This window comes from Gobius niger, assembly GCF_951799975.1.
Source record: "Gobius niger genome assembly, chromosome: 17".
NCBI classification, from domain to species: domain Eukaryota; kingdom Metazoa; phylum Chordata; class Actinopteri; order Gobiiformes; family Gobiidae; genus Gobius; species Gobius niger.
The window spans coordinates 26,152,492-26,177,439 of NC_136868.1; the positions used below are offsets into that span (position 1 = coordinate 26,152,492).

A 24,948-nucleotide genomic window follows, 5' to 3' on the forward strand; every position below is an offset into this window, starting at 1 on the left:
GTTGCCCCCACCGCGACGTCACCGAATCAGATGTAAAAATAGCCGCATTGTTTGCCGGTGCTGAATTTGATGGAGCGATGGGACCCTCTTCGACACCTCATCCGGCATCAGAGCGTTAAGTGTTCTGTGTCACCCACTCAGTTTAGTATCTTGAAATGAACACACACTCTACAGCATATCCTTACGCTGGAGCAGGGAGGAAATCTTTAGACCAAATTTAGAAATTCCTCCTGGACAAAAGACAATTACCTTTGGTGGAGGCTCATTTCTGTGAGGAATGTTGGGAATGTGTTAGGAGAGGTTTGGTTTGATAACTTCTGGCTAACCTTAAACATGCTCCTCCCACTAACTCTAAATTATGATCCGAAACCCCGCAAATATAAAAAAAAAACATACACATGAGTGTCCATGACAACCTCCTTGCGACACCGCGCCCACTCGGACGAAATGCCGAGAACTCCCTTTGAGTCCCTTTGAGCTTTGACTTGTCTTCTCTGCAGTGAACGACCTCTTTGTTCACACACTTGAAGGAAAATGTTTTGCTCCTGAAAAGTGCGAGAGAAGGAGGACAAGCGGAGGGATAAAGGATGCGATTGACAGAATAGAAACCGAGTTCGGGAAGGTTTTCCTTTGTCGGATCGCTCCCTCCCCGAAAACTATTTCTGAACAGACTCGTTGTTTGTAGTTATGACAATTTTTCCAAAAGTGTGTTGTGACTTTTCTAGCGAGTGTAACTTCGCGGCGCTCCAAACTGGGTCACGGAAAATCGCACCAACTGGGGAGTTTGTTAGAGAACAGATTTTGCTGCATCATCTTGGCGGGTTATGTATAAGCGCTGTGCACTGGGGGCTCCGGCGGATTGGTCTGTAATGTATGAAAAAGGCGGCGGGAGCGAAGGGGACGGCGATCAAACCGGAGCAGAAATTCTCACATCACACCGGGCTCCTGAGGGCTGCTGTGGGCTGCTGACTCAGAGGAGGCAGCTGGATCTTTTCCAATCGCTGCTTACTCCTTAGAACACACACACACACACACACACACACACACACACACACACATGCACAATCCACAGGAGGAGACATTCTTACTCAGACAACTCATCCAGTGACTCATGTGCTTCATCACCAAATATCAAATGAACAGAAATATAATGCGCTAAATTGACTTTAAGAGCTTTGAACCATGATAGTTAGATGTTTTGGCACATAGGAGTAGTTTAGTGGAAGTGGAGTTTGCCCACTTATTCGAATGAAGTTTAATACCGATTCCCGCCTATTGTGATGTGAGGATGGGAGCATTTCAGAGCTGTATCTGTATCTTCAATGCACCACAGTTTTGATTTGGCTTAAAGGAACAGGCCACCGTTTTTACATACCGAGACATGTTCTTACCTTAGCTTTGACGAGTTCTTTAGGACCTGTCTGATCTTCCCCCGTGCCTTCAGTCACGTAAACACAGCGCAGACGGCGTTAGCATTTAGCCTCTCCCCCTCTCCTCTATAGCTCCAAAACAAGTCAAGATAGAAGCTACCAAGCTCTTCCACGTTTTCCCTATTTAAATATGGTTACGTGAAGTGTTCCACTACAAAGTATAATTACACAAAATTAAACAATGTGGATTTTCTGAGCGGATAAAAGGGGGAACTATATTGTAAGGCGTAATAATACCAGGAGTAGTTTGAAATCCGCGCAGTAATCTTCACTTTACTGTGCGGATGCCAAACTACTCCTTGACCTGTTTTGGAGCTATAGAGGAGAGAGGGAGAGGCTAAATGCTAACGCCGTCTGCGCTGTGTTTACGTGACTGAAGGCACGGGGGAAGATCAGACAGGTCCTAAAGAACTCGTCAAAGCTCAGGTAAGAACATATCTCATTATGTAAAAACGGTGGCCTGTTCCTTTAAAAGTATTGTGAATAGTGAATTAAACATGTATTTTTACAGTGTGTGACCTCAGTCGGTGAATCTAAAGTTCTGGGAAAGTCTTTCTGATCAGAAACATCACAATAATGAGGTCAGAAAATGCTAGCGACATGGTTTGGTAACAACAGCACGATTTTCCTTGAAACTTCCACATGTTTGCGGCACGGTGGCGCAATGGTTAAGCGCTCATGCTTCACAGCTAGAAGGTCCCGGGTTCGATTCCCACCTGGATGGGGCCTTTCTGTGTGGAGTTTGCATGGTTTCCCCCCCGGGTCTGCGTAGGTTTCCTCCGGGTACTCTGGTTTCCCCTACCACTAAAAACATGTACAATAGGTGAATCCTCCAGCCAGATGTTTCTGACCATTTGCCTGGCTCCACATCTGGAGATGGGTTCCGGAGTGTTCAAAATAAAGAGAATGAGCAAGTGCTGCATGTTTAGCCTTTCCCGTGAGGCCCAAAAGTATTTAAGGTCAGATTTTCAGGGCGATGCATGATGCTGATGATCTCTCCTCAGACATGGACGCGAACTACGGAGGGGGACTGTTGGACATGGTCAAAGGAGGAGCAGGGAAGTTCTTCAGTAACTTCAAAGACAACCTGAAGGACACTCTGAAGGACACGTCCACCAAGGTCATGCACCAAGTCGCCACGTAAGTGACTCAAGTTTTCCCACTGTTTCTCTTGTTTATTTACATTATCTTTCCGTTCTCAGGTCTGTTTTTGATCTGTGTTTTGCGACTCGCTTGCTCAGCCAAACACAATGTTGAAGATATATTTTGACATGTTGAAGTGCTGTGCTGTTGATGAAATGTAATCATCATTCAATCTGACCTATGGTCAATCTCTTATCAACATAACCATTCTGTGGCCGCTTGTGGCGTGGAATTTTGAAGGTGAAATTGATTAATTTTGTTTTTAAGCGCTAAGTACTAAGTTTCTAAGACCTAAGTAACTTGTTTACCTTAATAAATCCTTTCCGTAGTCCCTCTGGGGGTAATACATGTGTGATTGGGGGGTCTTTCATCTCCCCCTGGTGTCTCTGGCCAGAAAAGTTTTTCTCAGCTGGGATGCTATCAGGACCCACCATACACCTAGGGTTCCAAGGCGCGACCCAAATAAGAATATATCATGTAAAATACTATATTTCCCTCACAATTTAATGTTGATAAAACATGAAATAAACCTGTACAGCTGAAATTATGACCAAAACAACAGTATGTCTTACAGATTCAGATGTCTCTACACTTTTATCGAAGATGAACATCGTATGAGCTAACTGTTGTAGCATTAGCCGTTCTGTTTGTGTTTGTTACATACGAGTCTGATCACCCGGACTGCTCTGAGGTGGTAAATCATCACTTTCAAGTGGGAAAGATACAGTTACCAGTTGCTTTGAATGCACCATAAGAATCATGATTTACTTCAAAAAGATTATACAGTGTTATTGTATGAACCACAGCATGGCAAGTCCAAGACAAACTTCCCTATGGGACAATAAAGTTTATCTTCTTATCTTATTATCATCCGGATTTGACCCTATTATTGTTGCAAAATGTCAATATCAGTAACACTCAAAACACTGTCTGATGTTTCTATAATAATATTAAATAACTACATTTGTGACATATTAACCTTAAGAGACACTAGTATACTTTGTATGACAATGATGCTGCGTGTCCAGCAGTGTTAACAATCAGCCAAACACGCGTGTGTGTGTAGCGGTGCCTGGGGGAGGTCTCAGTCTGGCACAGCTTGGCCCTGTCAGTGTTGTGGTGCACACTTCTCTGCACTGGGCTGCACAATGCCTGCTCTGTAGCTCCCCTCTCGCTCTCGCTCTCTCTCCTACATTACACTGGAGCTCCTCTCACCTCTGAGTCAGCAGCAGCATGGATCCTCTTGCCGTACACCGCCATTACATTCGTCTTTACCATAGCGCTCCTCCCCGTCCTCCTGTGTCCTCTCACTGTGCACTGCCGGCTGAATTATTCATAGCAGTTCATTGTGCCAAATGGCCAGTGTGCCGCTGATACACAAGGATTCATTTCACGACGGCTACTCCGTATAGGTGTGTAGGGTTGTTTTTGACAGGACTGACTAACAATTTCTCAGGGCATCAAAATGACTAGCAGCGGCCCTGGATAAAAACATAAGAAACATCACAATATAAATAACAAAACTTTCAAAGCTTCTTTCAATTATTTTTTAAAAGAGTCCACAGAGTCGCACATTGGGATCTTCAGGAGGCCATGGCCGGGTGCGCCCTGAGGACTAGAGGCACAACAAGTCAGCGATACTGCTCGAAAAGTCAAGGCTAAAATTTGATGCATTTTGTGCAATCTGAAGCCTGTTTAGAGAGATCCTGTTTCGAAAACAGCATTGCTATATTCAATGCGAGACGAGACGAAAGCGTGTACAAAAAAAGCATCATATTATAACTATGCTTTTTAATAATGCATTCGATAAAAAAAGAAAGACTGTGTTATTAATCATCACAAATTATATATACACAAAGTAGGTGGACGCGATAACAGGGCGCGGGAATGACAAAATTGACAAGCAAAAAGAGAAAGAAAAGAGTGAAATTGCTGTGTGCTGTGTGACAGGCTCCTCCAAAACTTTATGAGAGATGTTGACACTGCGCCGTAGATGATGACAAATACCAGGGTCGGCTTAGCGTGATAGCACAAGTATTCATAGAAAAAATGATTGTATGTTAGGGCGGAGGTATGGTGTGTTGATGATTGTTTAGTTTTTGTTCGTGGACAAAAACATCTGTTGATTTGATCATAGCGTTTGCCTTCATTGCTCACTTTTTGTAAAAAATAAAATAAAACAAAACCGATGTGCGTCGTGTCACAAACGTTGAGTAGAGCTGCCTGTCCAATGGCGGCAACCGTCAACAGCTACCAGCTAGCTTTTGGCATAAGCCTCTCCGAGCAGCCATGGTGCTAAGCCTCCCTTTGACAGCGGGCTCTATTTCACTGGCTGTAAGTCCCCTCTCATCTGTATTCAAGGCAGCGGCCCTGCTGAATAATTGAACCTCCATGACCTGCTTGTTTGTTTACCTGGCCGACGAGAAAATTTGGTATACGGAAACGAATCTGTCCGCAACACCTCTCCATGAGGTTTCGAAGGACGCGAGTGTGCCGTTTTCTGAATGACTGTAGTGTCCTTGATGTGCACTCAGACAGCCCCCCTCTCACCCCCCTCTCGGCCCCCTCTCGTCCCCTCCTTTACAGACCAGACACAATTCATCCCTCATGACCGGTCTATCCTTGACCGACCTTTTCGGTTTTGCCCCACTTCATCTGTAAAGCAAGATGCATTGTTAAATAGTGTCCGACTGTCCGTACAACCCTTTCAGTTTCCTTCAGTTTCCAAGGAATTCATTGAGCCCATTTTCCATTAAAATAATAAATAACAGAACATGGGTTAGGGTGGTTGTTGAGGGGCTCATTTCAGCTTCATGAGCCACTCCTAAGTGTAAACACGAGGAGAGGGGACTGAAGAGAGGCCAGAATTACATTAGCTTCTTATGAATCATGTCCCTTTTTAGCCTTGGTTAAAAACCAGTGTCTTACAGAAATATAGTCCTTCACCAATTGATACAGTATGAGACTCAAGTGACCAGAGGGAGCTAACCCACTTAAGCTCTATTCTGTAGCCGCAGGAGACACTTGTTTGTAGAGAAATGCAAAACTGCTGTTTCTGGTTGATAATTAATTCCAGACCGGACATTAACACCGGCTCTTGTTATGCAGGACTATATTTCTCCGCACAATTCCTCAACCGAACCTTCACCTTCACCTTCATTTTCACATTTTCAAAGCCTAACCCAAATCCAAGTAGTTGCTGTACTTATTGTACCGGTTCCAAGCCAGGAATAAAAAAAAATCCTATGCTGAAAATGGCACGTAATCTCTGCATATCAAGATTTACTAACTCACTTTTTTGTATATGATTTGCTTTCTATTTTGCTTTCTATAATTTTATTGCAGTACCCACAATACCCAGTTGGTAAACCATAGGCCCCCTCTAAATGGCCCAGTAAGAAACACAACGCTTTGCCATTGATTGCGTATTTGACTGGAGTTTGTTGCATAAAAGTTGTGCTGCGTCAGTGGACAGCCGTGCAGCTGCTCGGGCCGTCAGAGTGAGCGGCTCTCAGATGAATGGGGCACATATGCTGTCTTTGATCCTGACTGAGCAGGGTAGTGTGCAGAGCCGAGGGTGACAACGTGCACATGGAGCCCCGTCCAATCATTTATACATGCATGGCTTCCAACCGCTGGACTTTTTGGACTCTCAGATGCTCATGTCCTCGTTTCCTCATTTCACCGGGGTCACCGACTTTCTGAAACTCAGTCAACATCCCAAAGTGTTTTGTCTAAGTCTAGCTTTGTCAAACAGACCGTGAAAAGTGAATGACTGGACTTAAAAATGTGGAAGACAGTAGAGGTCGACCAATACATCAGCCGGCCGATATATCGGGCCGATACTTGGGTATTTTACAATATCGGCTGATATAGGCTATGGCCGATATCTCCGGAACCGACAGTAACAAGACTCCCTGTTTTTTGCATTGGAAAGAGCACAAAGTCAAAGCTTTAATATGAGCCAAACTTCTTAGAAACATCGCGGTGAAAATCGGTCACAGGTTTGTACACCTGTTGCAGACTTTTGCTTATGATCTAATTTGGGAACCATAAGAGATAGAGACCATTTTTGTTTTGAAATCTGCTGATTTGTTTTTCAAACAAGCTCCCTCTAAAGTACCTGCTAAACATAAATATATCAGCCCTATGCCCCAATACAGCGCCCCCTGCTGTCACAGTTCAACACTGACACAGTGATAAAGTTCAGGAGGATCATACACACATTACAGACAGAAAATTATCGACCGGGCATATCGGCATCGGCCAATAAAAATCCCTCAACATCGGCATTGGTATCGGCTTTAGGTAAACCCATATCAGTCGACCTCGAGAAGACAGTTTTGGGTTTCCTCAATAATAAATTCCAGGAAATACAGATCGGGGGCTTCAGCTGCAGAAGAAGAAACGACCAAATTAACAGGACACAGCTGTGTGAATGAAGTAGGGTATGTTTTTGATGAGGGAACAGTATTATGACATGGTTAAAAGCTCTAAAATGTTGACTTAGGCTACCAACAAGCAAATGAATGCCTGCTCTTCTCTATATCTGCTCTGTGTTTCTTTCAGATACACTAAAGGAGAGCTGGACATTGCCTACATCACATCAAGGATCATAGGTAAATGTGAAACGTCGTATTTTATTTTCGTGCCTTTAGGAAAGCAGTCGTATACGGTTTGGTCCTAGTTTTGAAAGTGAACATTTATTTTCTGAAAGAACCAGCAAACTATCCCTAGATGAAGCCTTCCCGCTCTTATTACAAAAGTCCCTCCAGCAGCTCTCCAGCCTGCCCTTTAAATCTAACAGCCATCGAGACACTTTGTTACCAGAGGTGTCCCACTGCCGTCAACAGTGGGAAATCACTGTAAGTCATGGCGGATGGTACAGCTTTAAGATTACCAAGTTTTAGGACAAGTAAGAATGCTATAGTTTGAAGTAGTAATGGGGTGTCATGTATATACCCTGATTCCACTAATTATTGGACTAATTATTTACTTTCCCTCGTGTCCTCTCCCTCAGTGATGACCTACCCAGCCGAGTCGGTGCAGATCGGTTACCAAAACCATGTGGAGGACATCCGCTCCTTCCTGGACAGTCGCCATGCCGACCACTACACCGTCTTCAACCTGTCCCAGCGCAACTACCGCGGGGCCAAGTTCTCCAACAGGGTAAGGCGCTTCTCCTGTGCATCTGTACCTAGTTGTTAGCAGAGACTGAAGCCTGGTTATTATCACAGCAGTGGGGGGAGAGTCAGGCTCATACACAGTGATGTTGTTGTTCGCGGCCAACATCAACATTTTGTGTCAATTAGAGCAGCTATATATACACCGTAAATTCTCTAATACTGGCCTGTATTCCATTAGCGGCGGGGTCTCTAACAGAGGCCGGGTCTCTAACAGAGGCCGGTTTCGCGGCTGGCGGAGGCAAATTAAAGCCGGTCTCTAAAACAGGCCGGGGCTTTTATTAGAAACTATTTGTCTCAATATTATGAAATTTGTCTCATACTCGTTTAAATGATAACTCACGTGCTGGAAGTAAACAAACGGGAACCCGGGCCGATGGGGGACGCTGTGGAGGAGCTGATCCGAGCGTAACTTTGACACAGATTTAGCCACTTTTCAAACCTCCTGTGACTATTTGTGGAAACAGGGGGAGAGTTGTGTGACCCTCCAGGGTTTTACTAAAGTCACCATCGCGTCTTCAAAGCACGTCCAGCTGCTCCGTGTGCAGGTCAGTCCCACGCCTCAAAATAACTCCTCCGATCAGCGCGAGCGTCTCGTCTTCTCTCGGGTCAGTCTCATGATCGATCACAAACACAAACGCTCCGTCTAAACTCGCCTTTTACACAAGATGACAACAAATAATCCGGTCCGCGGTAAAAACGAAACAGAAACCTGCAGTGACATTGATGTCAATGTTCTGCTAACAGCAACGAAACACTTCCTGTTGTCCCGACAAAATAAAAGGCGTCAATGTTCCAGCCGCTGGGAGAGGGTTTGAAATGTTAATTAATAAATGAACCTAATATTTTAGGTGCAAATGGACACAAATCTCGTTTTTCTTCATTTTCCTGGTCGTCCGTTTTGCTCAAATAGAAATAAAGGCCTGTCTCTAATTGTGGCCTGGTTCCAATAAAGGCCTGGTCCTAGATGCCCTTAAGTAAATAAAGGCCCGGGCCTATATTAGAGCATTTACGGTAGCTTTATGTCGCGAGTTGTCATACTGCTAATAGATTCAAATTGCTGTTTGGAAGATCTGCAAATTTACAATACCGAGTTTATCTCCAGCGTCAAGAAATGTGGGAAAAATTGGGAAGAAATTGGGGAGAAAATGGGTTGCTACTTCCTAAACATTTTCTCGAACACTTAAACGCCCTTTGCATTCGTCAAGCTGTTACCGAGCTCTTGTGGTGCGGTGCGCAGGTCTCCGAGTGTAACTGGGCGTCCCGGCAGGCCCCCGGTCTCCACAACCTCTTCGCCGTCTGCAAAAACATGCACAACTGGCTCAAGCAAAACCCCAAGAACGTCTGCGTCCTCACCTGCTCGGTAAGCTGCACCTGCACGAAACCGAGGCACATTTGCATATTCATCCCCTTGATTTTGGAATAGACGTAGGCCAAATAAATTCCTGTGGTTTGGCTTTGGCATGGAACGCTGCTCCTTTCTCGCACAAGAGCGCCTCATGTGACCCTGCAGTAACTGACTCTATTTAATGATTCAACACATGTTCCAACACATAAATCTACAGGTTGCTTGTAAAAAAAAAAAAAACGATTTAATTGCTGGTTAGCTGCCATTTTTACCATTTTTTTTAAGTTTGCACATATAAACATGAAAATAATATACATTTTTTATCCTTTTACATTATAACACATCCACATCTGATACATTGATGAAACATTTTCTCCACCTCTGACTGACTGGTGTGTGTGCAGGATGGCCGTGCTCCTTCGGGTGTCCTGGTGTGTGCCATGTTTTGCTTCTGCCACCTTTTCAACAACCCCATCCCGGCCATGCAGCTGCTCAGTGCCAAGAGGCCCGGCTCCGGTCTCTGGCCCTCGCACCGCAGGTTTGTGTCACATGGGGGAATTGTTTCCTTTTTCTACTGAATCGTTTCTTGCGAATACTGGCGCCGTCCGCTTTTGTCACTCACTTCTGTGCCAGCATGCAAAACACCAGGGCTCAAGATCCTTTCTTCTTACATTAGTATAACAAAATCAAAAATGCCAAAGCTATGGTGTTTTAAATGTGGTATATTTAAAAGCTAGAAAAATATAGCCTTGGTGCACTTTAAAATCTATGCAGTTAATCACAGGCTGTTGTTAAAGTCAAATTAGTCATTTACCTGTTGGGCAGAACAATGTGTTCTGGCTGTTGGATCCATCTCTTCTTGACTGTTTATGTTATGTAAAAGCGTGCCTCAGGGTTTGGTCCTGGGATCAATCCTTTTCTCTATTTAGGAAAGACCGGGGCTATTAGTCACACTTTTTTTTCCTCGAGTACATTGGAGCTGCATAAAATGAAAGCTTGAACCCTTGACTTGATGTAGATTTTGCTTCCTTTTTTCTGTCATAAAATAGTCATTCACCGAACATTGACAGTGGCTTGGGGCTGAATGTCTCTATTGTTTTCACCAGTCGTATCGACTACTGTAATGCCCTGCTTTCTGGTCTTCCCAAAAAGAGGATCTCAGGTTTACAACTTTTACAAAATTCAGCAGCTCGTGTCCTGACGAAGACCAGGAGGCGGGACCACATTACACCGGTTTTAGAATCGCTGCATTGGCCACGTGTGTTTCAGGATCAACTTTAAAGTTCTTTTAATGGTTTTGAAATGTCTTAATGGTCTTGGTCCTTCTTATCCTTCAGAACTGCTTTTACCTTACGAACCTTCACGGCCCCTTCGCTCCTCCGGCAGGGGTCTCCTAGTTTTTCCTAAAGTCAACAAAAAGACTCAATATTACGGCCCTCGCCTCTGGAACCACCTGAGGAGGAGCTCAGGGCTGCAGAGAATGTTGTAATCTGTAAAGCACTTTGTGATACCTTTCGGTATGAAAAGCGCTTTAAAAATAAAGTTTGATTTGATTTGAAATAAAAGGACAAAATCTGTTTTAAAATAGCAATTTGATGCCAGATGTGTTCATAACACTAACTTGAACTAACAGATTTTGTTGTTGTTGCAAAATGGAGGTGTAAAATGTACAAACATACGGCCTCTATAAAAGCTCATGTTGAAATAAAGTGATCATTCCAACATATTAGTCCGTGTGACAACTAACCCAGAGTTTCCACTTTAGGAACAACATAAGCTAGCTAACAAACTGCTTTAGCATGCTAGCTCTAAAATGGTTCAAACCAAAGCTAACATCTCTGTGTCTCTTGTTCATGGCACTAACAAAAGGAAAGCTCTCACTACAAAAATAACCCAGACATTAAAGTTTGGGAAATTCTTAAAAACAATTCAAATGTGTGTCCTCTCCTGATGTATTCAGGAAAACAATAATTGGAAGAGAAGAAGAATACCAATAGCATACTGTATATAAGCACCAGCATACAGCGCCCTCTAGTGTGGCTATAAAAAGCAATGTGACATCATTTACATTAACAAGCATCAAGACATGTGAGAACTAATGTCAAGCTGTAATCTTCTAATACAAAAACCTCAATGCTTTCTCAAACTACACAGTCTCACTATTTTAAAGTACATTTTACATTCTTTATAATAGCCTACCATGAACAAGCCTGGTGTAAGGACAATTTCTCTGCATGCCTAAAAGCATCTGTTCATGCACATAATGTTAATGTGACTCTCTTCCATTGCAGGTATATTGGCTATGTGTGCAGCATGGTGTCAGAGAAGCCCAGTCTACCCCACTCCAAGCCTTTAATCATCAAAGCGGTCTCCATGAGTCCTGTCCCGTTCTTCAACAAGCAGCGCACTGGCTGTCGGCCATTTTGTGACGTCCTCATCGGAGAGACCAAGATCTTCACAACGGCACAGGAATACGAGCGCATGAGGTGACCCCTGGTTTCTTTTAAAAGACAAACGAATCAGCCGGTTCTTGTCATAATGGACTGACAAACTCTATCTTTGAATTCCAGGGAGCACAGAGTCCAAGAAGGGAAAGTGGTGTTTAATCTTGGCGTGAGCGCACAGGGAGACGTGGTGATTGCAGTCTACCACATGAGGTCGACCATAGGAGGACGCCTGCAGGCCAAGGTGTTACTCTCCATTGTTTTATATGATGGATTGTTGCAGCAACTTCATAGATCTGTCTGTGCATAATATAATGTGTGGAGTAGATATTCTTTGACTAATTTGGTAGTTTGGGCACCAATTGAATGACTTTCATTTCTTCTTTTGGTTTTTAGACGTCCAACACTCAAATATTCCAGATACAGTTCCACACTGGCTTCATCGCTCCTGGAACCACAGTACTAAAGTTTAACAAGTAAGTGTCATTTTTATGGTTCAAATATTATGGAAAAATAATTCATAATTAATTTTGCTTGTGTTTTGTGCTTCCAGGCCAGAGCTGGACGCGTGTGACGCTCCGGAGAAGTACCCCCAGCTGTTTCACGTGATTCTGGACATCGAGGTGGAGGGAGTGGACAAACAGAAGGACCTGACTCCGCCCTGGGAGCAGTTCCCCTGTAAAGACCTCAGCCCCAATGTGCTCTTCTCCTGCCACCAGGAGCATCAGGATGCCCTGGCTATCGCTGGTAGCGTAGACCAATATTTTATAATGACTTTAATGTGGTATCCTAAATGCCTCTTGCACAATGGAGCCCGGGATTGAGTCATCAGAACCACTAAGAGTTCTGTGATGCTCTTGCTTTTTAATATTGTTCAATTAGATCTGTGGATGTTGCTGTGAGCTGTCAACCAAAATGGCTGACAACTTTTATATATGAAACAAAACAATCTTAAACTCATTGTCAAATGATTGAAATGTTATTCACCTTGAGACGCTGAAGCATGCTATTGTGATTTTGATTTTGCGCCTTCAAGATGAAATGGAGGGCTTGGATTTGGAGGGTAAGACCTTAGAATAGACTCTTAGTTGAAATGTAGTTGAATATGCTCAGCTCCAAACCTTTTAGATCACATTACATGTTTGTTGTTTGCCTTTCAGTGAACACACTGGATACTCTGTTTTCACTGAGGCGTTGGAATAATATATGTCATTTTAGTGAATGTTGTAATGCTGCATAGACCACTACACTTAGGCTGGATCAGCTTGTGCGTCATAATGATCCTTGCTTTGTATTTATTTCCCTTTCCCAATACTCTAACAAGTTGTGTTAGTACTGCCACATAGAAGTTATTTATGTAATTTCACTTTGATCAAAATTCAAACATCGACCTGTGTTTTCCCGTGCAGAGCCAAGCCGACCAAAAGGCAAAGGGGAGGAGAGCGAGCCGTCGGACGATGAGATGCTGTCCCTGTCCAGTCAGAGGAGCAGCGTCAGCACAGCCCCCTCCTTCAAACCGGACGGCCCTGCCCCGGCCGAGCCCGCCCCCGCAGAGGATGTAGACCTGCTGGGGCTGGGGGGGGAGGACATGAGCGCACACAGTGCCTCCGCCGCTCCTCCCTCTGCCAGCTCCACTGGTGCAGCCGGGACCACGGACCTGCTCGGGGACCTGTTCGGGGCCCCGCCACAGCCCACCAGCGCGGCCTCCTCTGCCCAGTCCACTCCGCACAAAGCACCCCCCAACACTGCCTCGCCGTGCCCATCGCCCGCACCAGGTAAATGACTACACTTGTCATTTCACATTGTATGGCTACAAACAGCAACAACATGTATTATAAATGTGGGTCATGCACACAGTGTTACAGACCATATAAGGCACTGCACTCATTATGGGGTCAGTTTTGTAGATATTCAAATACAAATAAGACATAGCGGAAACTGCCATTGCAGCCTCTACAGATTGAAAAGAAAAATATCATCAACCAATATGGCATAAATAGTATTTGTCAGACCAGTCATATATGTCCTGGCATAGGTGCTCCCCAATAGCATCAACATCATTAATTATTCACAATCATAATGATCACAATATTGGCAAACCATTGTTATATTGCTGAACAACTGTGTTACATCATTGGCCTGTTGTTATGTTATTGGCAAAATGATTAAATATACAGTTGTGATCACATGATTCTGATTTTGTTTATCAAATATTACCCCAATAACGAACTTCTCCTCTGGACCCACAGCGTTTGATCCGTTCGGCGCAGGGCCCATGCCTAAACCCCAGGACATGATGGGCTCTCTCCTGGGACCAGGTAACACGGGGCAGCCAGACCCCTTCCTGCATGCTGCTCGCTCTCCGTCCCCCACCCTGCAGCCCTCGGGTCTGGGTAAGGCATGCTGCGCTGCTCTGCACTGCTGAAAAACATTCAGGTCCAAACCATCAGTTGGTAGAAGTATTTTTGGAGAGAGCATGCATTATGTAACTTCTTTGTCAGGGGGCATGGTTGTGCGAGTAACGTGTCTGTTTTGCTTAGCTTTTTCCGCTCCTGCCTGCTGAGAGACTGGCTTTGCAACATATGGCCTGGTGTATTTTTGAACTCGCTGAACTAAGCTTGCATTAGGAGTGCCAAAATCAAGTTTGAAAATTTATAGCAACAATTTATGGCAGATTATGTAGCGACTCAGCACCTGGCCTGAAGCCCATAAATATCTGTCCAAAACTTTGATCAGAGGAGGATAGTAAATCAGTTACGTTTACTCCAGTTACTAGATACTATTACCAATTTTCATGCCATTTTCAGTATTTTTTTTTATTCAAGTCTGTTAGTCTGTTATAGTATTCAAGTCTACCTGACTTGAATGTGCAGAGTATGCTCCTGAGCTTCATGTAGATCAGCATCAAAGTCCGATACTTTTTATTTTTTGATCGTACACACTGGACCCTGGACTTTTGAGTTCTTACGGTGCTTTCCAGGCAACTTGTAACTGGTCAATTTTGGAACGGCGCTCAATCTCATAATTACAACTTGTAAACTCGGAGATGTCCAGAGAGCTCAGAGTTCAGATGCGAGATGAAGACAATAATGGAGCACAGCTAATGAGAAAACTTAAACAAAGCCACTGGCCTTCAATATAATGTTTTTTTCCACATGTATCGAATTATATGTGTGGAGAAACATTCATGTAGCGTTCGCCTCTTATATACGGATCTCAATGCTGACACATGAGATACGTGACATACTCGGTGCACAAACCAGGTGCTTCCAATAACACGTGTCAGATATTTATATTAGATATCAGTTGTTTACATTGGTTACACTCTAATAAAGGCAATCAATGAACCGCTGTTAAGGAAATAGTTCCAAGTGTGTAGAAAGCTTGTCACCGGATCTCAACTGCGGACCATTTGCCTCTCATTTGCACGCAACCATAAGCCTCGTCGTCTATTCTCTTTAAAGGGAGCTCACCTGCCTGTATGTTATGAAATTTAAGATTGTTGGTACTCCTATTTGCGCAGTCAACAAGGCAACACAATGGCATTGAGTTGTTTTTATACAAAAAAAGCATGTCACTCGCTTGGCTGTGCTAGTGCACTGATCCTAATGCAGACGTCACATGAAATGGGTCTGTGAGCTAACTGTTGTAGCATTAGCCTTTTGTGTTTATTCAGATGTAGTGCTCTGAGGTCATCATTTTCAAGTGGGAAAAGTACCAGTTGCTTGACCAGTACATGAGGTGTAGCGCCACAGGGAGCCCTTTGACTCCAAATCCAAAATCACCATCAATCAGTTCCACCTGGTGCTGCAGGACCAGGTGGAACTGATTGATCGTTACAGCCATGATAGTCTCTGGCTCCTTCTAGTGGACACACACAATAACTGCAACTGCAACAGATAATGTAATTGGTTATTATGGTATTGACTGGTTACAATATTGGCCTGTCAAGAAGATCATTCATATAATAATAAATTCAGCCAATAAAACCTGTTAATCATCGTTTTTGTGCTTGTTTCTCTAAAACGTTAGATTAGCTGTTATTTTGTGGGGTTTTCATTAGCTTGTTTGTTTATCTCATATGTTATTGATTTCACTTGAGGTAACTTGTAGAAGCCCCCATGTAAATGATTGATTGTAAATGAATGACTGGGCGTGCATGAACCTGAGAAACCTTGAGTTGAATTTATATTGTCTGTATGGAAATTTTAGATCATACCAGTAACTAGCAATACAACTAAATTTGTTGAATATCACATTTAACCTCCATGTCGCGACTCTCTTTGGTTGCATTTTATTCATCCGGGCCTGATGTCTTGCAGTTACTGTGTGGGTTCACTAGAGGGAGCCAGAGACAACCATATATCATTGCGCTAACGCCCAACCATCCTTTAGCAGCAGCTGGAACTAGTTGATGGTATTTCAGAGTCAACAGTTCAGTGTTGAGTTCTTCATTTTGCATGTTCAGCTTAATAAATCAAATCGATGTCATAAGAACACAGGAGTGTAGTAAGGAAGCATGTGGACTCTGAAACAGAAGGTTGTTGGTTCAATCCCAGCTGTGACCTCTTGTGATTTCAACAATAAAAAACACATGTAGTGTGTGATTATTGTCCATCATCACATGACTCAATGCAAACCCTTCTGTCCAGTAATTGCAGCCACATTTTGAGCCATTATCTGTACTCTATAGTTTATTTGAGCAATTATTTCACTACTGTTAAATCTACTTGTTTAAAGTTGTCTTTAAATGATTCAAGTAAATGTTCTTGCTTCTCGACCCACCATTGTCAGTAATCTTTATAAATCAACTCATATTTTTTACCACGCCCTCCTCTGCGTCGTCTCATGGCCATCCTAGCGGTCTATACGTGATGGGCCTCAGCGGAAAGAATATATCTATTCTGAATTTGCTCTGTCAGTGACCCAGCCACACTTTGTTTGTTGACCAGGGCGCAGTTCTCCAGTGCCCCCCGCCACCCCCACCGTCAACATCCAGCAGCAGAACGCCATGGGAAGCTGGGACTGGAACAGGCCTGCCACCACAAGCACAGGTGAAGAAGAGTATTCAGCAAACAGCTCTATCATATATTGAGCTAGTTATCAAAATGAAAGATCAGCACATTTTCAATTCTCGGATCAGTCATTTTATTTATCTGCATCTTTTAGTACAATTGTACTGTTTGTTTGCGTCTGGGTTTGTTTGTCTTTTTTGAGTGAATTTGAAATTGATAATCTGGTCAATTGGAACCTTTGGCTGTGGGAACCTTTTGCTAATATGTGCTATAAATTATTCTTATTTGTAAATGTCAGGTTTTGATATTTGATCCACTTTGTACCCAGGATTCTGTCGGAAATGAAATTTGGATATCAATGGGACATCCTGGTAAACATAAAGAAGTAAATAAATAACTCGCCACTGCCACCTCAGGTTTAATGTGTAACTGCAGTCTCTATGTTCAGCTCTTGCATGACTATGAGCGACAGTGCAGGCTTAGAGCGGCAGTTGTGGTGAATAAGTCTGGGCTCATTCTACTCACTAGGACAAAAATTCCCGTGGAGACCCTTTAAATGTGCTATATAAATAAATAAATATATGTATTATAAAAAAAAATTGGCAATGAAAAATGTCAGCTTTGTTTTTTTATGAATAAAGACTTTAATACTTTTGTTGTTTTCACTGCTTCAGTAGGAGGAGGATTTGGCATGGGCAGCCGTTCAGCCACCACAAGTCCGACCAGCTCAGTCCACAGCACCCCCACTCACAACAGCAACAAGCCAAACACGCTGGACCCGTTTGCGGACCTCGGGAACCTGGGTATGCGGTCAAAATACTCCGTACCGGTCGATTTTATTGTTGATTTCCTCTCTGAATCTGCCCCTCCCCTCTCCCCTTCCTCAGGAGGGTCAGGCTTCTCCAGTAAACCCACCACGCCCACCGGTTCCACCCCGTCCTTCCCCCCCATGGGCTCTCCGTCGCGGCCCCCTCCCTCGCCGCAGCACACCGGAGGCTGGCAGCCCCACACAGGCGCTGGCTTCCCCTCGTGGCAGCCCGGAGGAGGGGCAGGTGGAGCCGGTGGAGCCGGTGGAGGAGCAGGTGGAGCTGGTGGAGGAGCGGGGTGGCAGCCGCAAGCACCAGGCACGGCCCCCCAGCCAAAACCCAGCCCCAGCCACACCTCCATGCCCCACACGTCACCGCAGAACAGACCCAACTACAACGTCAGCTTCATGGGCGGAGGGTCGCCCAGCGCAGCGGGCAAAGCACAGGCTAACATGGGTGAGGCAGGAAGGTTCTGTCTGAAGAAGCTTGAGAAGTTTATTAATTTGATTTGTTAAAGAAGTAGTACACACAATATCTCTTTTTCTGTATTTCAATGTCATTCCAGGTGCAAAGCCCAAAGCCTCTGCTGCCAACTTCGACGACCTGCTGTCTGGGCAGGGCTTTGCAGGGACCAAAGATAAGAGGGGGCCCAGGACAATAGCAGAGATGAGGAAAGAGGAGATGGCCAAAGAGATGGACCCAGAGAAGATAAAGGTAAGGTCGTTTTTGTGCATCGTCTTGGCATTAAAATGAGTATTGACATGGAACATTTAAAAAAAGGAATGTTTTAACAATGGATTCATGATTTCTGACTTTTCCCTGTTCCAGATCTTGGACTGGATCGAGGGTAAAGAGCGTAACATCCGCGCGCTGCTGTCCACCATGCACACGGTGCTGTGGGAGGGGGAGACGCGCTGGAAGCCTGTGGGCATGGCCGACCTGGTCACTCCAGAGCAGGTCAAGAAGATCTACAGGAAGGCCGTCCTCGTGGTGCACCCAGACAAGGTGACGTCAAATATACTGTGTGTGTTATCAGACTACATGAAGGTAATCCAATCAACTAACAAGATAAAAAACAAAAAAAAAGATTGATTGGCATTCACAATTCTTGATAAATCATTAGCCAATACCAATACGGTTTGCCTACTTGACAGAAATCGAATGACTTACACGCTACATGTTCTAGTGTACAGCTTCTAAAATCAAAATTTATTGCAAATTGGTATAAGATGTCTTTTCCCCTCTAAAGTGATTGCAATGTAAACAGGGTTAGGAAATGTTGCAGAGAAACTTTTTAGCACACGATACAAGCAGTGACAAAAGCACAATGGCCACCACTAAAATAATGACACCTTCCACAAAGCGATGTGTGAATGTTCCGAAAGTGGGCGCCAACCAGTCAAACAGGGATTCCGATTTTTCCTGCCGGACGGACTCCCCCGCTCTATACAGGTGATTCACGATATCGTTTACAGTGGCGTTATAGTCCGGCACAAAAGTGCAACACTCCTGACCGATGACGGCGCACGTCCCGCCTTGTGCCGCCAAGAGAAAGTCCAAGGCGGCTCTGTTTTGCAAAGCGAGCAGTCGAACAGAGGCCAGTTCACTTGACATGAGCTGTAGGGCCCTGCCTGTTTCATTCGCAATTGTCTCTATGGCGTGGGACAAGTCAGAAATCTGATCCAGCGCCGACATGATCCCATAGAAGGGAAGCAGCGGTCCCAGCACGTTTTTCACCGGCGACTGGTGGTGCGTGCCAAATATATCTGAAGTTCCACGCCGAACCCTTTTAGCTTTGAACTCTTCAGGAAGCTTATGTGCCACACGCATAGCCGGGACGACATACGCCAACCCGCAGCGGCCCTTGTAGTCTATCGGAAGATACGGGTACGCCAGGTCACCGCAGACCCAGTACATCCCAACCGGAGACGAGATGGAGCAAGTCCCGGTCCGGTGAGCCAAAGCGTTCAGATGCTCCGCTCCTGCTCGCTCCAAGCACTGGTCTGGTGCTGCGTTCGGAGCATCAAAATCCCCTGTGACAAGCTTGGGGTCCCATTTGAAAGTGCGAACACAGTCGGACTCGCCCACGGCAGTTTTGCCGTCGTTTCCGAGACACCACTGGAACGGCTGGGGTATCAGCTGTATTGGAACAGGCTTGGGAGCCTCGACGCATCTGTTGCAGTTGCTGTTCGGCGCGGAGCAGTTTAGCGGACGCATTCTGGCCGTTTCGGGACAGTCCGGGTGCGAGTAAGACTTGGGCGCGTGGACGTGTAGGAGATGGCAGGTGTCACAATCCGAAGCTGGTAAGGCCATGAGCGGAAGCCCCTCTCCGGCCGTGTATGGCATCAAGCCGCATATGTAGCAACTGGAGTTGGGGCCGATGTGGTTGGCCACCTGCCACGCCATCGTCAGGAAGATATTGACGTCATTTGTTCTGTCATCTTGGGCTTTTGAAGCTTCCGGTTTGGCCATAGCGGAGACCAAAATGTTCAGGAGCAAGGATAAAATTGAAGTGGGCGACATTGGGATGCAAAATGGATTGAAACCTCCTCAAGTTCCTTCAGAGCAGCTTGCATCTATAATAAGAGCATAATGAATAAGAAAAGTAGATTGTGAGATGCTTTTGCCTTATGGTATTGATGTACCCACTAAATTGTCTTACCTGTTTCAGTCAGATGGGAAGCTGCGGTCTCTTGAGATATGCTGAAGGTTCTCACGTTTGTGTCTCAGAGCATGACGCGCTCATATAAAGGAGGAGCTTATCCAATCAGGGGAGAGAAACAAGATTGAGTGGATCAGACTCAAACTCAATGCAATTGTTCTTTTAGTTTAGGCAGGTCTAAAGTCCGATCCAAAAGGCTTTTTCTGTTTGGACTAAGGACCAACACTGTATTTGCGAAATGATGTAAAGATAGGATACATTCAAAGAGCCAAGCCTTTCATTTATACTCTTGTTTATGCGATTTACTAACAAATCCTTTTTCTTCCGCTCCCCCGCAGGCTACGGGACAGCCCTATGAACAATACGCCAAGATGATATTTATGGAACTGAACGACGCTTGGTCGGAATTCGAAAGCCAAGGACAGAAGCCTCTGTACTGATCCGAGAAGCCGAGGCAGTGGGACTTCTAAGCAAACTCCTCCGAGTGTCTCATCTCGAGCCACAACCCGCCCCTCCATCCAACCATCCATACCTGCCTTTATATGCGCCCCCCGCTACTCCCCATCCACACAACCTCTAAGGACAGCGGGCTGCAGAACCTAACACTAGCAGCTAAAAATGTCGACTCTCTGGCTCAAATGTACTGTATGTATGTGTGCAACAACTACTGTCCTCCTTCAGTGCCCCCCCCCCCCAAACCACAAGCAACCAATCAGAGGAGGGAACGCCGGGACGGACCGGTCACGTGGGGCAGGCATGATTGAGAAAATTGCGTCAAGGAGCGTCAACAAGCTTTTCAAACTGATCACAGCGTTCGTATGGATTGTTGACTTCTTTTCCCCATCAACATTTCAAGTCAACACAGTCTGAATTCTAATTTATTACAATCCGAGTACAAGTGCTTATGTAGTCTAAAATTGTTCTCATGGTGCATTTTGTTGGTAGTCGGGAACAACTACTTGCAAGTGTTTCAGAATAAAAACAGTAGTAGTGTTAGGTGGTGAAATTAAGAAATTGTATTTGGCTCGACTCGGAAGTAGGAGTAGTGTTCATTTTACATTTTTTTTTAAAAGGGTCCCCTTTCCGCTAACACTTCTAAACACAATGTTGCATACTGTACATTATTATGCATCACCATTTTGACTGGTAGGAAACTTGAAACGCTCCACGACATTTTTGTTTTGTTTTGAGGAGCACTTCACAGCACAGTAAAACGATGGGATAGTAAATAGCTTTGTGACTAAAACTTTAAATGAGTATTTACATGAAAACCTTATTTATTTCATGGTTATATGACTAATCCTGGCCCTAATCTAAAATAAAGACTATTTTCTTGGTGATAATATGTAAAAATGGGCTGCATGGCTTCTTGTGTCATGTCTTATTACCATGTTGTTTCCATTACTGTGCTGTAAAGTCACAGCATAACCCTGAAGGCAGATTGCAGCTTTGAATCGAATGGATCATTTTAACTTGTTTTCTTTTCCCTCGTGCACTGGAACTACTGTTTTTAGTTACTGTCTTTGGGTGTCAAACTGTCATCTGAAGTGTCGAACTTTCCTCCGCGTCATTGCAATAATAATACGTGTGAAAACGAAAGATTATGAGTGCGGTATGTGGTGAGACTCCGTGAACATTTGCTTTTTACTTGAACTTTCCTTCAATGACTTCTCATGACTGCACTGACACTTTTTTTTTTAAATTTGTAATTCATTTAAATTCATGTTTATCTGTGGACCATCTGCAATAACACGGCACTGTTTTATACGGCTCTGTTGATCAATTTCATAAAAAACATATGATAGAGGTGATTACTCAACGAACGACGGACAGATTGCTTGATCATCTTGAACTGCTGCCTTTTTTTTCTTCATGTTTATGGTTCATATTTAACCCAGTCATGACTAATGTGTTGAAACTGACCGAGTGAATCTGGCATGAAGTCTCAGAGTCAGTAACAAATGTACCCAACTGACCAAGTTACATGGTTTAGATCTTTGCATTGCCTGGATGTTGGTAGGACTGCAGACGTGTATTAGTGATGCCCAGTTTTAGCTTGCAAACATATCTTATTTTGGCATTATTTTTGTTCTAAAACATCTCTGAAGGATGCTGATCAACTAAAGACTGTACCAAGAATAAGCTCCTTGGCCTGCTCTCTCTGATCTCACAGCTAAGGTCGTCCATGGGCGTGTGTTGCGTTTGTATGGATCGAGCTGCGGGACGGGGGCTCACTACTGTATGTCATGTGTCTGCCTGTCTGCTGTTCAAGTATTACTACGATTAATGTGTACAATGTGTTCCTTTGCAGTTCTGTTTACAGGATGTACATATTGACCAGGTGCAGTGCACACGAAATAAACTGGGAAAAACCGAAGAGAATATCAGTACAAACTTGTAGTGGCTTTCTTTGGGCGCTGGGGGGCGGCATTGGACAAAGGTGCAGTGTATGCCGTTACAGGAATAGGCCACCGTTTTTACATACTGAGATATGTTCTTACCTTAGCTTTGACGAGTTCTTTAGGACCTGTCTGATCTTCACCCGTGCCTTCAGTCACGTAAACACAGCGCAGACGGCGTTAGCATTTAGCCTCTCCCTCTCTCCTCTATAGCTCCAAAACAGGTCAAGATAGAAGCTACCAAGCTCTTCCACGTTTTCCCTATTTAAATATGGTTATGGTTAAATATGGTTGGCATCCTCACAGTAAAGTGAAGATTACTGCGCGGATTTCGAACTACTCCTGGTATTATTACGCCTTACAATATAGTCCCTTTTATCCGCTTAGAAAATCCACATTGTTTAATTTTGTGTAATTATACTTTGTAGTGGAACACTTCACGTAAGCATATTTAAATAGGGAAAACGTGGAAGAGCTTGGTAGCTTCTATCTTGACCTGTTTTGGAGCTAGAGTTCAGGAATGTCCACCATGGAGATCTGCCATCTTTGCAGCTGTTAGCATACATTTCCATAGACTAACATTAGCTAAAAACAGTATAAAAAGTGGAGGAAAAAGCTGCGGAACGACTCCGTTAGCTGCTGAGATACTGCTGGTAAATACATCTAACACACTGTGGTCTCCAAGTGTTTTAATGTGAACAATAACTCCAGTATTTTAACTTTTAAAATGTCCATTAGTTTACAATGGCTGCTAATCCCATAATGCTTAGCGATATGACGTCACATTCCCGAACTCTATAGAGGAGAGGGGGAGAGGCTAAATGCTAACGCCGTCTGCGCTGTGTTTACGTGACTGAAGGCACGGGTGAAGATCAGACAGGTCCTAAAGAACTCGTCAAAGCTAAGGTAAGAACATATCTCAGAATGTAAAAACGGTGGCCTATTCCTTTAATGTGTGAAGCGATATATAAAATAAAACACAAAAAGATGGTGGTTGATGGTGGAGCAGATCAGGTGCATTGCCAGAAGCGGCAAGTGGGAGGGGAAAGAGAGTGCATTTATGTGAATGCTGGCGATCGGAGGAGAGGTAAGCAGTCTGGAATTGACTGAAAAGAGAAACAGATGACTTTTCACATAGGGTAGAGCGAAATGACTCATCGCAAGTCGCAAATGGCAAAGCCTGAAATGATGAATGATGAAAATACAGTAGTGACCTGAGAAACGAGACTTGAGAGTATGATCAGTCCAATCCCTTTCCCTCAATCCAGTATAAAGACAGTAGCTTACCAAGAAACAGACATCTCAGACAAACAATAGCTACTGCTAATGCATTACCCCTTTATCACATTCTATTAAATATCTGATTGTGCTGTTGAAAAAATGGATATCACAATGTTTGCTAACCCCCAGAGCTGTTCATTAATGGTCACGTGAACACCCAGGAATCCCATTGCTAAAAGGATGTAATTGTCCCTTATTGTAACTTCAAGCAGCAAAACAATGAATATTAAAGGAACAGGCCACCGTTTTTCCATACTGAGATATGTTCTTACGTGAGCTTAGACGAGTTGATGACGAGTTGCGTACCTGTCTGGTCGTTGTGTGCACCCGTGGAAGAGGTTGGTCGCTTCTAACTTCACCCTGTTTGGGGCCATAGGAATATCCTGGGAGAGGCTACATGCTAGCAACATCTTTGGTCGTTTTGCGTGACTGAGGGCACGCACAAAGACCAGACAGGTACGTATCAACTCGTCTAAGTTCACGTAAGATCCTAATCTCAGTACGTGAAAACGGTGGCCTGTTCCTTTAAGTTTAATGGTGTGCCTTTTTCCTTCTTTTTTTAATTAGTTGACAAAAGCTGTTTTCCACGTAAACAGCGAGTCAATATATATATGATAATATTTCGATCACCTCAGAAAATCCTCTTGGGACCCCCAGTTTGCTCATGTTATGAGAGGTATCTAAACTACTACAACCTCGAAACATTTGACTCAGCCTTGTATCACCCATTGTTTTTGTTCCTTTCTTTTCACATCACTCTGCTCTTTAGCCACATCTTACCCCTGGAGCTGTTCTACTCTGACACTGCGCTCCTCCTCTGCATTCTGCATTATCGTCACTGATCATATATTTTTGCAGCAAACCCCCATCACCCCCTTTACACTTACTCACTGCCCACGTCCCCGAACTGCTCTGTCTGCGGGGCCGGGCCTAATTGTTTCCTTGTGGCATCGCTCTGCTGAACATAAGATGGGACTATCCAGAAGGAAATTTGCTTTAATTGCAAATAAACCTCCTCGTCGAGTGATTCATCATCGCAAAATACGTTTGCTGGCTGCTTCAGTTTTCCCCAAGCCAATGTACTCAGCCTCTGGTGGTGACATCGCTGACGCACTTCTGTTCTGACAGCGCGATCAGTGCTATCTTCCACGTAATGCATGGGAACACGCCTGATATCAACAAACACAGGGTAAACATGTTGATCACTTGTCCCATGTCCTCAGGTTACACATTAAAA

General features: G+C 44.2%; 1 protein-coding gene across 8 annotated transcripts in view; it reads left to right on the plus strand.

Moving 5' to 3' along the window:
- Window positions 1-20,852, plus strand: part of dnajc6 (DnaJ (Hsp40) homolog, subfamily C, member 6) — a 30,939-nt gene extending 10,087 nt beyond the window's left edge. For 2 of the 8 annotated variants that reach the window (XM_079575583.1, XM_079575576.1), the window contains 17 exons: window positions 2,435-2,570; window positions 7,143-7,192; window positions 7,594-7,742; window positions 8,997-9,119; window positions 9,509-9,642; window positions 11,396-11,590; window positions 11,675-11,792; window positions 11,945-12,024; window positions 12,102-12,300; window positions 12,960-13,323; window positions 13,798-13,941; window positions 16,501-16,602; window positions 17,238-17,366; window positions 17,451-17,825; window positions 17,935-18,083; window positions 18,198-18,374; window positions 20,370-20,852. In XM_079575583.1, the coding sequence (XP_079431709.1) occupies window positions 2,435-2,570; window positions 7,143-7,192; window positions 7,594-7,742; window positions 8,997-9,119; window positions 9,509-9,642; window positions 11,396-11,590; window positions 11,675-11,792; window positions 11,945-12,024; window positions 12,102-12,300; window positions 12,960-13,323; window positions 13,798-13,941; window positions 16,501-16,602; window positions 17,238-17,366; window positions 17,451-17,825; window positions 17,935-18,083; window positions 18,198-18,374; window positions 20,370-20,471 (2,726 nt within the window). In that variant the 3' untranslated portion in view covers window positions 20,472-20,852. Of the gene's footprint in view, window positions 1-2,434; window positions 2,571-7,142; window positions 7,193-7,593; window positions 7,743-8,996; window positions 9,120-9,508; window positions 9,643-11,395; window positions 11,591-11,674; window positions 11,793-11,944; window positions 12,025-12,101; window positions 12,301-12,957; window positions 13,324-13,797; window positions 13,942-16,500; window positions 16,603-17,237; window positions 17,367-17,450; window positions 17,826-17,934; window positions 18,084-18,197; window positions 18,375-20,369 lie in introns of all 8 variants that reach the window. The other 6 variants (XM_079575578.1, XM_079575582.1, XM_079575580.1 and 3 more) reach the window with 6 other exon arrangements.
- The last annotated feature ends 4,096 nt before the right edge of the window (window positions 20,853-24,948 follow it).